Source organism: Armigeres subalbatus, chromosome 2 (genome assembly GCF_024139115.2).
Source record: "Armigeres subalbatus isolate Guangzhou_Male chromosome 2, GZ_Asu_2, whole genome shotgun sequence".
NCBI lineage: Eukaryota > Metazoa > Arthropoda > Insecta > Diptera > Culicidae > Armigeres > Armigeres subalbatus.
In genome coordinates this window covers 373,929,393-373,945,411 of record NC_085140.1, presented here as the reverse complement: position 1 = coordinate 373,945,411, position 16,019 = coordinate 373,929,393, and the positions used below count along the sequence as shown (strand labels likewise).

The window sequence follows — 16,019 nt, the reverse complement described above, 5'->3', positions numbered from 1 at the left end:
GCAGATTTTGATTTAATTGAAAATGGAAAAATCTAAAGGTGAGTGAAAAAGCCTTGTTTCCGGTCAGTAATGGGAAATGTTACTTTAAGGGCTTATATAAAAATAAAATCTTCTTCGTCTTCCTCTTCTTCAATGGCCTTACATTCCAACTGGAACTTGGCATGCTTTCCAACTTAGTATTCTATAAGCATTTCCTCATTTATTAATTGGAAGCTTTTCTATGCCCGCCATTGCATGAGTTGATTATGTATCTTGTATGGCAAGTACAATGTATACACTATGCCCAGGGAGTCGAGAATGTGTCCCACCCGATTACACCCTAGACCAGACCGAGAATCAAACTCGCCATCTCCGGATTGGCAATCCTACGCCTTTGCTCGCAAGGCTACAGGAGAGGAGACCCAAAAAATAAAATACACAGCTGTAAATAACCTGTGAAAAAAGTTATTAACAAATTAGTCCCATGATATCGAAATGACATTTCCCGTCCCTGTTTCCGGTAAATATGTAAACGTGGACGATGCGTTGTGTCATAACTCGTTGGTGGGGGTTTCTTCTCAGATTCTCCTTCTTTTCTAGTAAGAAAGGCAAAAAAACAATCCTCTAACATAGGACGCAATAATTTTTTTTCTAAGTTATTTGCGCGAAACGAAGATGAACATTGAACATGTTGCATTTGAGAAACCGATTAGTTCCTTTGAAAACTGAACTCCAAAATGTCTTAACATCGTGGTTTTTCATCGCAGAGCAACGATATGGAAGTCAATAGATTGAATCGTTTAAATGTATTAATTAAATTGATCTCTCAATAAATATTATAGATTGCAGCAATAGAATAGACATCTTATTCCGACCATTTAACTATCTAACTATCAGCCTCGTGTATAATAACACCATCAAGCTGACTTTCAACACATCGATGTTGAACTTCCGAACAACCGCCAAGAAAATGATATTTATCTTTGATTTCGCAGAGATATCATACTTAAATTTTGGGATTATGTTAACTAGTACTATAACTAATAGCTTTGTGAATGCCGGCAATAACTTCGCGAGTTTCGGATATCCAATCGCACAGGTAAATCCGCTATGACTACTAAGTCAGTGAATTCTAAAATAAACTTCAAGGTAATATATTTTGCCTTCCTGTTTTCCAGCGGTCTTCCAGGCGCACTTTGTGATTTTCCAAACCACAATCCATTTTCCAGCGGCCTTGCAAACGCGCTTTGTGATTTTCCAAACCACAATCCTTTTCTCAGCGGTCTTCCAGACGCTTTTTGTGATTTTTCAAACCACAATCCACAATCCGGTCTCCAGACGCGCTTTGTGATTTTCAAACCACAATTCTTTTTCCAGCGGTCTTCCAGACGCGCTTTGTGCTTTTCCAAATCACAATCAATTTTTCAGACGCTTTGTGATTTTCCAAACATGCCATTTGCCAGCAAATCGTTCAGACGCGCGTTGTGATTTTGAAACCACAATCCATTTTCCAGACGCGCTTTGTCATTTTCCAAATCACAATTATGTTTTCCAGCGGACTTCCAGACGCGCTTCGTGATTTTTCAAACTACAATCCATTTTCCAGCGGTCTTCCGAACGCGCTTTGCGATTTTCCAAACCACAATCCTGTTTTCCAACGGTCTTCCAGACACGCTTTGTGATTTTCCAAACCACAATCCTTTTACCAGCGGTCTTCCAAACGCGCTTTGTGATTTTCCAAACCACATTCCAATCGCCAGTGATCGTTCAGTCGCGCTTTGCGATTTTAAATCCAAAATCGATTTTCCAGCGGCCTTCCAGACGCGCTTTGTGATTTTTCAAACTACAATCCATTTTCCAGCAGTCTTCCGAACGCGCTTTGTGATTTTTCAAACCAAACTCCGTTTTCCAGCGGTCTCCCAGACGGGCTATGCAATTTTCCAAACCAAAATAAATTTTCCAAACGCTATTTTTGATTTTTTGAACCACAATCCTTTTTCCAGCGGTCTTCCAGACGCGCTTTTTGGTAATACAAACTACCTTGCCTTGTGATTTTTTTTCAACCATCGAATATTTTGGCACATTAACCACTTGAATTCAACTCACCTTCTGAAATCAGCGTCAGGATCCAAAAAATTACCTGGCAGGATCGCCAAAATGCGTGGCCCCATATGGCCGGAGCGAAATGCGATGACAGCAGCTCTCCGTGGGTGCGTGTACACACCACGGAGATCTGGCAAGAAGAGGCCGAGTCATGGCTTGCTGCTCATCGATTGACACGCTGAGTAGTTATAATCACACGCTGAGGGCAACTTACTCAAACCCCACAGTATCAAGCTGCGATTGACTTTTTTTCGTGGCTTGTAACGATTGCAATCGATTGTGAGAACCGTGGACCTACCTTTTGTCAACTATCATTATCTATTGAAAATAAATTCATGCAAACCCCGATAGTGCCCGATGTATAGGTTACTTTTCTTTTAGACATTTCAGACACATTTGGTATTCAAAAAATAGATATGATTATTAAAAATCCAATAAAATCATAACACGTGTATATAATAAAGACGGGTTCTAAAATATGGCCACACATTTATTTGCTTTTGGTTGCTTCTTTACTAACCAAGTCCCAGTTGACTCCGTTATGCGGCAGTTCGCTTTTCAGAAACGGCGATAGCCATACCAGCTTCCACCGTTTTCCAAGAACCATCTTCAGGTTCGCCTTCCACCCGAGGTCGTACTCCTGCGAGTTCCTCTCGTGCACCACTCTTCCGTTCAAAATCAGTCGCCCGTGGTAGATCAGCAGCACTCCCGTGAACAGCATGCCCACCATATTGATGAGGTAAATGACTAGATAATACTGTTTCGTTGATGTGTCGATCACGAGCATCGCCAGGGGAAATACAATCTTCACCAGCGAGGTCCAGTTGCGGAACTCTTCACCTCGCACGAACCAGATGAAGTAGTTATTAAGTACACTTGCGTACAGCGTCGCTATAAAAAGATGCAGCACGAACATTATGAAATACCGGTGGTTTCGATGGCCAATGCAGCATCCGGTGAACACGCAGTGGTGATCCCGTTTGAGAACACACGTTCCGCAAGTATTGCAATGCCACGACCGAGGAGGGGCTACCGCTTCACATGTCGAACACAGGTGCCATGAACCCGATCCCAGTCCCGAGGAAACTGCCACATTAGTTGGCACATTGATTATTTCCGTCCGGCAGCTGGTGTCGCACATGATCGTTGCCAGCATGTTTACACTGATGTTAAACAGTAGAAACAACGCCGGTCCCAGATGAATCCAATTGAACAGGGAATCTGCCCCGTGAACGCCGGGTATTACTACAAAGACTTCGAACCAAAATGTTATCGGTATGATTGCAGCCATGAATGCGGTCGCCACTCCATCCTGGATCGAACGGGGTAGCAAGCGGTTACGGATTTGCATTCTGTAAGATGATAAATATCAATGACTAAATCAAATTATTTCATTCGACATCAACATACCTTTCAAGTCTATATGCGAACACTCTCGCACGGTTCATATGACTACGAAAGGGGTACAAACAAAATATGGATGACGGTAGAGAAGCAGAAGCATAAATTTGACATTATGCTTTTATGCTTCCCGTGAGGTGCACACAGGAGACATCTAGGTCTGAACTGCATCAATGATATTGTCGACAAAAGGTCGAACGAGACATTTTGAAATGGTGGTTGTATTGATTCGCTTTGTACTGAATAAATTGAATTATATGTAAGTATTATGAATGGAAGAAATAGTCATGGTTAATGGGGTGGAAAGTAAAAAATAGTGGTCAAGGGGGTGGAAAGTGCAAAATTTCAAAATAAATTAAAACAAAACATCTTCGAATATATTGTTTTGAAAATTGGTAATATGTATAACATTTTACTGATGTTTAATGTCCCTTCAATAGACGAATCCAAGTAAAAATAAGAAGAAGACACACGACGGTTCGGGGCATGGACCCGGCCCCCCACAAATATTATGTATCAAAACTAACCATTTTTGTACATTTTGGAGCCCCCACAAGCTGTCGGCCCCGGTGCCCCCTTCCGGCTAAATCCGGCCCTGGAAGATGGGATGTTGTTGATCTCCCATTCCATGCATTGACTAAAAAATCAATGATATTAATATTATTTTCCCAAGAAAGTTGAAGCGCTATCTGTCTTCCAATGGACAATTTAATAAATGTGGCTTAAAAATATATATATTTAACATAATTATTCACTTAATTAGCACCCACGAAATAGCTATCACTACTGCAGCACAAGCTATCACATAACTATTTGACAATGTTTGCCATCTCTCTCCCTGTCTTCTTCTGTGACATCCGCCACTACACATAACTACTTATTCAATGTTTATTAAGTAATTTCATATTTACCAATTTCCAGGATTCTATACCAATCTACTATTTATGCATTTGTATATCCAAGAAACTAGCTTAATAGTACTCTAGTACTCTAGAAAATTTATTTGACCAGACCGACAAATGAACCCAGCCATATCGACATTGCAGTCAAACATCTAACCGCTATAGGTCGAGAAAGGTCATAACTTCTTCGATATACGCATATGAAATTAAGGATGTAGATGTGTTTGTTCTGCGTCTCGAATGACCCGAGAATTGTCGATTTCGACACAACTCACGTAAAACGACCATGTATTTCAGATGGGAGGTATCGACAATTGTCACTTAATTCGAAACGCTTCACCTCATACGAGACGCAGAATAAGCACAAGTTGTCAAATACGAGACACTGTTGTTACAATTCTAGTTATTTATGTGTAAATTGGCACTCACCAAACCTTCACACCTATAAACTATAGAATGAAAACCTAATATTGTGTCCCGGTGTACCACCCTCTCCCCTATACGCATCTTATTGAAAAATAGTGTATTTTTCTAAAGAAAACTCCATACTTTTGAATTACGTCAATTCTTCGTTTATGAATTGGCACTCACGAAACTTTCACTACTTTATATTTTGAAGTCTGGACTTTCAGAAGAGCACTTGATATTGTGATTCGGTTTGCCATCTTCTCCCCTATACGCAATTGAAATCAGTGTGAAATTGACTTTAAAAGTTTTATAACTGATGGCAAACATTGTCAAATTGTTATGTGATAGCTTGTGCTGCAGTAGTGATAGCTATTTTGTGGGTGCTAATTAAGTAAATAATTATGTTAAATATTTATATATTTTTAAGCCACATTTATTAAATCGTCCATTGGAAGACAGATAGCGCTTCAACTTTCTTGGCAAAATAATATTAATATCATTGATTTTTGCCTATCCAGCTTTCCACGCTCACCATAATGGCGGATGCTATAATAAGTTTGACAAGAACTGCTTCCCGACACTAAACTGAAATTTTCGTCTCAGGAAACCCTGATTTTGCCGATTTTTCCCGTTACCAACGATACACAATTATTTGTTTATTTTTCCATCAACAAAAGCATTTGCGCAAGGCTCCAAATCTTATATTTTTTTATTTACTATGCTTCCTAACTCTCCTTCTTTTGCAGGTATTATTGGATAATGAAAAATGCGAGGAAATATACATACAATTCCAGATTCTATTGGTTTTAATTTAGCTTCAATTCTAACATGGCCTTGAAGTTTGAGAAGCATGTGACCAACAGCAGTATACATATTTTGTTCAGTAACTGTGTCCGTTATGTCACACAAAATGAGTTGGGCATATAATACGTATAAAGCAGAGCTTCATGAAGTCTGGTAAAAGCGATTTAGGGTTTTTGAAACCAGCATTTTTAAACAATCGATAATCTAGCTGTGCCGTTGCATGCACTTGCAAAGTAGAAGTTATTTGGGGTAAAGAAACGAATATAGTATTGTGATACTATTCGAATGAGGAGTAAAACATTGAATGTTTCAGTTTAAATTGTCGGTATCAAGAATTTAAGTCAGAGTTGTCCTGAATTGATGACTTTCATGTTACTTTACTTGTGCTGTATGACAAAAAAATGCAAAAGAAAAAAGTATTGAATTGAAAAGTTTTTTTTTACATTTGAATAGAACTTCTGACAATTTAGTAAGGTGATACGATCCTACGCAGCTCAACTCCCCGGGATCATATTATTGCGGATGCGTGGCGGATGATGCGATGCGTGTTGTGCTAGCACTATAAGTTTTTAGCAATTAATATACCATTCCTTTTTTAAATGAGAATAATAGATATTAGCGTTTTACAAATGTCTTACATCATATCTTGATACATATATTTCAAACACGAGTTCTACGGTCCTAGGCTATGGGAGGTAACATCCAGATCCACACGGTTTTACGTGAAACCGGCGTCTACGCTTTTTTTAAACATAGGATTATATTCCAACAAATGTAAATCTCTGGCAAAATGTTCGAGAATACGAAAATTAAAAATAAATTCTATTCCAAATTGATATTGGTGGAAAGCTTCAGGAAGACCGGGAAGACCAGGAAAGATCAGGAAAGTTTCGGGAAGACCGATAAGACTTCTTCACGAACCTTCTAGCGAGGGATTCCGCTACCCTTAGTCATGTTTTATGGAAATTAGTGGAACCGTTAAATTACAAAACTCTTCATTCATGACTGTTTACTCCTGGATCATTTTATCATATCTGAAATAAGAAAAACATTAGAAAATGTTCGCACGATTTAATAAGAAATTAAGAAGTCTTGCGTGAATTTGGTTGTTGATAAAATAATAAACAATGCTATAGGTGTCATTGGTAACTGTGTGGGGCGAGACAGCCCTGTTGTATACCACTCTATATTATATGCTGTTTATGCCGTCTTGGTGTTGGTGACGAGCAAGCAGCCAAGCATCGTTCTCCCTCAGTCAGAGGCCAACAGTGATCCGAGTAAGGCGATACATTCGCCGAGTGCAATAATGCGCAATGGGTGACTTCCTGGCGCAGCAGCAAGCTACACATTTGGCGACAGTGGCAGGTTTTACTGCTCATTTTTTGTTAGTATCAAGTGGAATAATGTTAAAACTAATGTGCCTGATAAAAATACTGCGTCATGGAAATCACCCACTGCGCAATCTCAGAAGAAAAGGTAAATTCCTGAACCAAGAAGGATGTTTGCTTTTTGCAGTGTTTACGTGGGGACCGGTGCTCCAAATTGGGAGAGACGCGGTTGCGTAAGTAAGTAAAACGGAGAAGATTCGAAATTGTTTGCGTGTCTTGAGTACCGCAATGGCGTTTGGCCAAAAAAAAAAGATGAAATGATTGGCGAGTTTGGAGGACCGCCAAGAAAAGATTAATTGTTTTGCGAGTTTTGAGGACCGCAATGGATGGCGTGTTTGGAGGACCGCCAAGAAAAGATGAAATGATAGACGAGTTTTGAGGACCGCAATGGCGAGTTTGGAGAACCGCCAAGAAAAGATGAATTGTTTCGCGTGTTTTGAGGACCGCAATGGCGAATTTGGAGGACCGCCAAGTAAAGATGAAATGTTTTGCGAGTTTTGAGGACCGCAATGGCGTGTTTGGAGGACCGCCAAGAAAAGTTGAAATGACTGGCGAGTTTTGAGGACCGCAATAAAGTGTTTAGAGGACCGCCAAATAAAGATGGAATGATTTGTGAGTTTTGAGGACCGCAATGGCGTGTTTGGTTTGTTACCGCCTAGTAAAGATGATTTTTTTTTTTGCGGGTTTTGAGGGCCGCTATGACTTGTTGGGAAGACCATCAAGTAGAAATGAAATCATTTGGGTATTTTAAGAATTGCTGTGGTATGTTTGGAGAACCGCCAAGTAAAGATGAAAGAATTTGCGTGTTTTAGTACCGCAATGGCGTGTTTAGTGAACAGCCAAGTAAAGATTAAATGACTTGCGTGTTTTGAAGACCGCCAAGCAAAGTAAAAATGATTAGCGTTGTCGAGTCAAGTACGAGACACTGAAGACGACCACACAGTTGTGGTCGAAATACGTATCTGCAAAGATATCGAAATATTTGGTGGAATTAAATGGAGTTACTTAACTCGTCTTAGACGGTTGATGATTGGCGTGTTTTGAGGACCATAATGGCGTATTGGTAAGCTCGCTAAGTGAAGCTTGAATGATTTGCGTGTGATAGAACTGAAATGTCGTGTTAGGTGGACCGCCAAGAAAAGTTGAGATTTTTTATGTGTTTTGAGAACCGTAATGGCGTGTTGGGAAGACCGCCAAGTAAAGTTGGAATGTTATGCGAGTTATGATGACAGCCAGAAAAATTGAATAGCTGACGGTTTGCGAGTTGGAACACAGTTTAAAGCATGTCGTGGGCGATTTGAAAGGTCCGTTCATAGTTGAAATGGTTTGATGACGAAAAACACAATGGTGTGTTAATAGCACTAGAAAACACAAAGCAAGTTTCTGAGGAAACAACAATGGGGCGTTGATCCTAAAGTATCATGCTATGTTTTAACCGAGGTTTTGACAAGGCAAGTAATTTCATCATTTCAGTAAAATTCATTTGACTTTCCAAAGGTTGAACATGTTCAACTTTCTTTTCGTGCAAGTGAGTTGAACGGAGGAGTTTAGATGTTCAAGTCAAGCGACTTGCTCAATTCACTTGCGTAATCTAAGCTTAGTTCAAGATTACCAATGACTCACCTGGTCACGTATCAAATATCTAGTTTACCTCAGCCTAGCAGCTAAAGTACCAGTACCATAAGTGCCAAATCGATGTTGGTGATCAAACAAAACACACACTACAACATAATGCATAATAATCTGCCAAATTCAGCTTATTGTAGCATGGTTCTACTAAACCACCGAATAAAAAAATGCGAATTAAAAAAAACTACAAAGGCACGTTGTAAGAAAGTAATATTGAAGTTGTGGATGCCGCAATGACGCTTGTGAAAAGCCTTGATTTCAAATTGCAAAATAAAATAATGTTTAGCAATTGTGATATCCCATCTATGGCTCTGAATTTCAACTTCTTATTCTATAAGCAGTGACAATCCTACGTTTTTGCTCACAAGGCTAACTGGAGACCCCAACTTGGTGCAGCTAATATCGAATTTTTTTTTTTTTTTTTTTTTATTCCTTTCTTTATTTGGTAGGCACTCTGTGTTACTTAACCGCTACTGTGCCGAGATCTACTGTGGTATTCTGCTGCCAGAATCCACACAGAATCTATTTTTAGATTTTCCATTATTCATTGTTGTTGTCGTTGCCGGTCCATCTCACCGTGAGTCCATTGTGTCCATTTGTCCGTGTCGTGAGTCCAATGATCGTTGCGCATTGTTTAGTTGCCATTTATCCGGGTACGTTGGAGGGATGCCTCCGAAAAGAACAATTTGTCAGTCGTCATCAGGCAGTCATAACGGTAAGTGCGCTCCCCAATACGCCACCGTATAGGCTGCGCATCCGGCGACTGACGAGGGTTTGGTGGAGGGGCTGGGAATCGAACCCATGAGCATTCGCTTGTAAGGCGAACGTGTAGCCAACTACGCTACGGGACCCCCTAGCTAATATCGAATGTCAGGAATAATATTGGATGTATCTCCAACCATGGTGGTTAAATAATATCCAGAGCCCTGCCCAGATCTTAATATTGGAGTCCTAATGTTTTGGAAAACTTGCTCGCAAATTTGAAGAAATGGATTATGCTTGAGTTTTAATTCATGCGAAATCACGATGTTTCGCTCCAAAAGCGAATAGAATTAGTCGAGGTTCTTGTCTTATGAGAAGAACACTGCATTAACAAAGTAGAGCCTGAGCATGATAACTTTACATGTCGGAGTTGCTACTCCGTGTTTTACCAGAACAAACGGCGCTGGCCACGTCCTTTCGGGCTACCGTAGATGTAAAGGAATTGATAAAAGATGCAGTCACTCGCCACATTGTAAACCAAGAACATTTCTGCACTCGCCACGAGAATATTATTGGAATCTAGGAGATAGGTTCTATGGAAGAGGCTCATCTTGATTAACAGGTTGCAATGGATGCCAAAACGAGCTTCATTTCGCACTTCTCGATTTATAACTGTTACGGCTAGAATTAGTTATGCTGTATATAAAGAATATTAGATGGAACCGGTTTTCTTTCTATTTTAAATCTTAGCGATTGCTAAAACATGAGAAATATATGGAGAGAAAAAAAGTAGGAGAATTGAACTTGGGATTGATCCCACGACTAGCTGCGTATGTGGCAGAAGTAATTATCATATGATCATATGACCTTCCCTTACATGTTATGAGCACACTACAGAATAGAATACTAAAAATAAATCTGTATCGTTTTGTTATGTTCGTTTGCTATGGCATTTAATGCACGAATGTGAACTTTCGGATAAACTAACAAGATTAGTTAAGGCGACGTTGGAAAGGGGAAAAACGAGTATTTCAAATTACACGAACGGTTTCGATCCTTTCGGGAACATTCAGAGAGTTACGCTTTGGTATGGAATAACTCTATTAGTATGATTTGTATAAGGACCGTTTAGCAATGTCGGAATTGGTGCTTTGACACGGAACGACAAGATAGAGGAAACCTGCTACAGTCATGACCACCTGGAAAACGATGTACTGACAGGAAAAGACATAAAAGAAGACAATGTAGCTGCACCATGAGTTTGCATCGATGGTGATCAGTCTTGTCTTGAGATGTATTTATCATTCAGATACAGTTTCATATCAAAAAGAATTTGATATTTTGCTAGCTCTGATGCTCCCTAAAATATCGTGTCAAATTTGATCAGTACTCGGAATATGGCCATATAGTGATGTCGATCACTATTTTTAGAGAATGTGCCTGTGATTGAATAACGAAAAAAAAGAGCGGATAATAAATGCAGAATTTGCTTATCTGCTATATGTGGCCGATAATTTTGCTTGTGTAAGAAATGAAGGCTTTTGAACGAATGCGAAGATGCACAAGATAGTGGTGCACTGCTAGCGTGTTTTGTCGATGCGAGATAGCTGGTGTTTATGCCATCATAGCATGCAAGATATAGGCTAGAAACCCAACTTCGGACGAAATGCGTTAGATTATCATAAAATTGCACAAAAAACGCATCATTTAGTTTGACAGATCAAACTCCGAGAGAAAGTTCGTTTCAGAAGAAGTTCGGAGCTGAAACTAGGGCGGTTATTGTGTTCGCGTACTTTCTAGGGAATCAATACCAGCGACGACAGATCCAGTCAATTTATTTGTTTCGCGGGTGACATGGACATTGTCGGCCGAACATTTGCAAAGGTGGCAGAACTGTACACCTACCTGAAACGTAAAGCAACAAAAGTTGGACTGGTGGTGAATGCATCGTAGACAAAGTACATGCTTGTGGGCGGAACCGAGTGCGACAGGGCCCGCCTGGGAAGCAGTGTTACGATAGACGGGGATACCTTCGAGGTGGTTTAGGTATTCGTCTACCTTGGATCCTTGCTAACGGCTGATAACAATGTTAGTCGTGAAATACGAAGACGTATCATCTGGGGAAGTCGGGCCTAATACGGACTCCAGAAGAAACTGCGGTCAAAAAATATTCACCACCGCACCACCATGTGACATGTACAAGACGCTGATAAGACCGGTAGTCCTCTACGGACATGAAACATGGACATTGCTCGAGGAGGACTTGCAAGCACTCTGATTATTCGAGAGACGGGTGCTTAGGACCATCTTTGACGGTGTGCAAGAAGACGTTGTGTGGCGGCGAAGAATGAATGAAGGGTACGATGGCAGGACATGTTGCAAGAATGCCGGACAGCAACCCTGCAAAGATGGTGTTCGCTTCCGATCCGGCAGGAATGAGACGGCGTGGAGCACAGCGGCGAGGTGGGCAGACCAGGTGCAGGCCTCAAACCGTGTATTGTCTGTTTAGAAGTAAACTGAATAAATGAAATGAATGAACCAGCGACGAAATTCGGAGACGCATCTGTAGGGATTGATACGGGTATGGTAAATAACATAAACCGAATAAAGGGCATATATATTAGCCATTAGCATTAGCCCTAGATGGGAAAGTGACAGATGAGAGAGTGGAATATTTGGTAGGAGGTTGTGGTGTTGAGTTGTGCTTCGCTCAGCAGCTGGATATTGACGCGCCAAAATTGTAGTAGAAAATCGTACTTTCAACCACCTACAAAGTGCGATGGCCCTCTATGGGTTGAAGACCAGGAAGACCAACGTACAAATTGAATCTTGGAGCATATGAATGAGGTGAATGAACAACCGTTGGAGGAAACTTCATCTATTCAAACCGGAAATATCTGTTCGTTGCCTGAATATAAGACAATATTCCGTAGAAAATGGTTTTCGATTGCCTTGGCCTTTGAATGGTGCCTTCGGCAAATAAATCTTTATAGTGGTATTTTTACCGAGTGTTTAATTAAATATAAGCTCAATAATACATTGGCAATAAAAGAGAAAGCCAAGGATAAGTTATAATTGCAAGAGACTAATAAAAAAAAGCCGGAGAGAAAGGGGGATGTGTGGGGCGAGACAGCCCTGTTGAATACCACTCTATATTATATGCTGTTTATGCCGTCTTGGTGTTGGTGACGAGCAAGCAGCCAAGCATCGTTCTCCCTCAGTCAGAGTCCAACAGTGATCCGAGTAAGGCGATACCTTCGCCGAGTGCAATAATGCGCAATGGGTGATTTCCTGGCGCAGCAGCAAGCTACACAGTAACGAGAACAATCAGCGTTTGCTTAGATTGGAATTTCAGTTCAGTGTCGGGAAACAGTTCTTGTCAAAACTTTTATAGCATCCGCCATTATGGTGAGCGTGGAAAGCTGGATATCTGGCTCATGATTTGTCCAAGCTAGTGAAAACAACGGGTATCGTTAGTGTTTGTACGACGATGAATTTGATAAATAAATGTTATGTTTTATATCTGGAATTGAGCTATGCGTTTGTATTTAAAATAAAATGGCCATGATAAATTGGTATCGAATGATGAATGTGGCGTGAAGATCACAAAATCGATAGTTTTGGAATTATTTGATCACAATTTTCATTTTAAAATGCTTCAGCCAACATGAGGTGTTTAACATGAGATTAAATCTGCTGAATATTGAGGAGGCGATAACTGAGCTTCTGTAATTGATGCAAGTGAGGGGGCCCTCCTTAGCCGTGCGGTAAGACGCGCGGCTACAAAGCAAGACCATGCTAAGGGTGGCTGGGTTCGATTCCCGGTGCCCGTCTAGGCAATTTTCGGATTGGAAATTGTCTCGACTTCCCTGGGCATAAAAGTATCATCGTGCTAGCCTCATGATATACGAATGCAAAAATGGTAACCTGGCTTAGAAACCTCGCAGTTAATAACTGTGGAAGTGCTTAATGAACACTAAGCTGCGAGGCGGCTCTGTCCCAGTGTGGGGATGTAATGCCAATAAGAAGAAGAAGAGGACTAAATACGATGAATCCTTAGGCTATAGCTTGGTTTGGTATATCTTACTACGTAAATCAATACGCAATCTTTTTGCTCTGATTTTTTCTCTGGAGAAGAAGGGGAATGTGGGGTACGAGTAAATTACATTCGGCGTGTATTTGAAGGTATACCCCTTAGTATGTAAGCAGATGCATTAACATGGATTCATTTATTTGTTCAATGATTGCATTATGCAAGATTTCGGATCCTGCTGGCATCGGCGGATTCCACAAATCTTTTGTTGGTGATGGTTGTGAATCCGATTATGGAACCTCTTATCATCTGATATGTAACTGCCCAGTTTATGCACAACTGCGTTTCCAAATATTTGGTAAACACTTACTAAGTGAAATTGACTACAGAAACCTGAACCTTCAAAGTATTCTGTTGTTCATAACCCATTGTGGTAAGGAGCTATGAGCTTTTGTACGTGTTGTGTACGTTGTATGCCCTCTTCAAGGGTCCCTTTCCCAAACCTCCCATTTTTCTCCCATCCATATTCCTTTCCTTATTATTCACTTTCTTTTTCGTCAGGTGCTTGATGAGAAAGGCTGTGAAGGCGATGGCACAAATCTCCTGAATTGAGGTGAACGTGCCCCTGGAGCCGACGTTCTGATACCTGATACCTGATAGTAATGCATTAATGTGCTGAAGATGGACTGGATTGGTTGCGTCTCCGTTTTTCGCATCGCGTTTTTAATTTAAATAGAAATTAGTATGTTGAAACGTACAAAAAAAAATCCGAGGGGGGAGACAAAATAGATTTTAAATATTTGAATTGGTCTAAATTGACAATATAATGCACTCTTGTTGAAAACAAACGAACACGACTCAAACGTTGCAACGGATGACGGTCGAATTATTAAACTTTAATCACAGTAACGCGTGGAAACGATGCTGTGATTAAATAGTTCGACCCGCCGAAATTCGTTGTAGCGCTTGAGTCGTGTTCGCCTATTTTTAGCAAGAGTATAGCAATTTTCCAAAATAATTCAGAAAAACATCAATTCGAAAACCATTTCAATACCCTATTGCCCCTTTGGGCTATATCTGCGGGCTTCGTGACCACGTGGTTATAGCGGCACCAGTCGTTCGCGCATTTCTGTGCCGTGGAGTGTAAACTCGATTCCTACCCTGGTTAAAAGAAAACATTTCAAGAAGCGAAAAAATCTCCACTGTTGCCACTGGGTGTTGTGTGAATGTCCTGTCCGACAGTGCAATTTGACAGCCTGTTGTTAATGATTGTTATTCTTTTACGTTCGTCGCGTCGCGTCGCATCGCTCGTCGCGTTTAATCTAGCTTGACCCTAATGCAAGGTGTTAAGTAAGTATTCAATCTGTGCGAGCTCTATAGTTGAAGACAGTGATCCTGTCTTCTGTTGATTTGACTGAAGGCCTTATTTAAAGCCAAGCATTTCTTTCTATCCAGTGGAAATCTATTTGGTATTTTCGTAAAATCTTTATTCTGACTGTTTCGGATCTGATACATTGAATGAAAACACGAAAAGTATGTAAAAGTTACCTGGTTAAACACTTACATTAAAATAGCGGAAATGTACAGTTTATAAAATGCTGATTATTGCTTGATACAGATGTTAAGAGTTTGCTTCTTTCATTTTTTATTCACATTGAACGTAGGTCTATCAGACCAAAATTTTTGAGATATTTTGTATTTATTTGAGTTTTTTTTCGCTCTGGTCGATGACTGACAATGATGGCACTCTAATTGGTATGTTAATCGTAGGTGTTAATCCTAGCTGAAAATTTTGTTGGCGGTTCATTCACCCCCTTTAGAAAATTCAAATTTTCCTTTTTGCAGTTTAATGAACACATCAATTTTCTTATACAAAGTGGTAAATAGTTATACTCTTGTCGAGTTTGAATCGAAGTGGCATTCAAGGGCAGTACTGAAACATTAATTCGAAATCAATCACATTCAAAGTCGCACTGGTAAAATTAGACATATACTCTTTTGTTACTGGCTAGCTAAATTCGCAGCTAAGAGGTTTGAAGAATGATTGGCGGTGTTACTTTTACATTATTTCCAAAACAAGGGCAGTATTGAAATATTTCTAAACAAAACTACCTACTGGAACGGGATTTCAATTTCCCTTAAAATGATTGCATATCGTCTCTATAAAAGCTACAGGAATTTAAACTCGTTTACTTACATACTTTCAGTTTTTACATATTTTTGGTTTCTTTTCGGACTTTCCATATACAATATACTCTAGTTTTACTTCTCCTTACAAAAAAATCTCTAACAGGATCTAAAATCTTTTGAGAAATAACTTAAGAAAGCACATTCTGTAGCATAAATAAGTGATTCATTCTTCAGATGTGCCCTGCTGGGAGAGAATTCAGAACTAGACTCGTACACACACTTGACACCTAGATACTCTGGAGAGCAAGTTGCCGGCTTTGAGGGTCTGTTGCTCCGGCCGCTCGAACTGTTGGTGGTCCTCGAGCGAAACGAGCCAGAACGAAGTCTGAGTCTCATAATAGTGACAGTGGCCCTTACCACCGTTGCACTCGATGAAGGGAGTGGCACGGAAGTCCTCTAAGCAGGACCCTGATCCCGATAGGGACTGTCCACCGCCACCATGACCAACTGCAGTGTGCTGTGAATATAAAAAATATACCG

At 40.3% G+C, this 16,019-nt stretch overlaps 2 protein-coding genes across 9 annotated transcripts in view; both read right to left on the bottom strand.

Annotated features, from left to right (window-relative positions):
• Nucleotides 1–2,488: 2,488 nt before the first annotated feature.
• On the bottom strand, nucleotides 2,489–3,550 carry LOC134217249 (probable palmitoyltransferase ZDHHC24). The gene is made up of 2 exons (XM_062696019.1): nucleotides 3,493–3,550; nucleotides 2,489–3,434 (listed from the first exon to the last, which is right to left on the bottom strand). The coding sequence occupies exons 1-2, from the start codon at nucleotides 3,528–3,530 to the stop codon at nucleotides 2,573–2,575; spliced, it is 900 nt and encodes a 299-aa protein (XP_062552003.1). The 5' UTR covers nucleotides 3,531–3,550; the 3' UTR covers nucleotides 2,489–2,572.
• An 11,264-nt stretch (nucleotides 3,551–14,814) lies between these two features.
• The window catches only part of LOC134213090 (collagen alpha-1(IV) chain), a 34,655-nt gene continuing 33,450 nt past the window's right edge, over nucleotides 14,815–16,019 (bottom strand). For all 8 annotated transcript variants that reach the window (XM_062691677.1, XM_062691681.1, XM_062691678.1 and 5 more), the window contains exon 7: nucleotides 14,815–15,996. In XM_062691677.1, coding sequence (XP_062547661.1) covers nucleotides 15,742–15,996 — 255 coding nt within the window. In that variant the 3' untranslated portion in view covers nucleotides 14,815–15,741. The remainder of the gene's footprint in view (nucleotides 15,997–16,019) is intronic.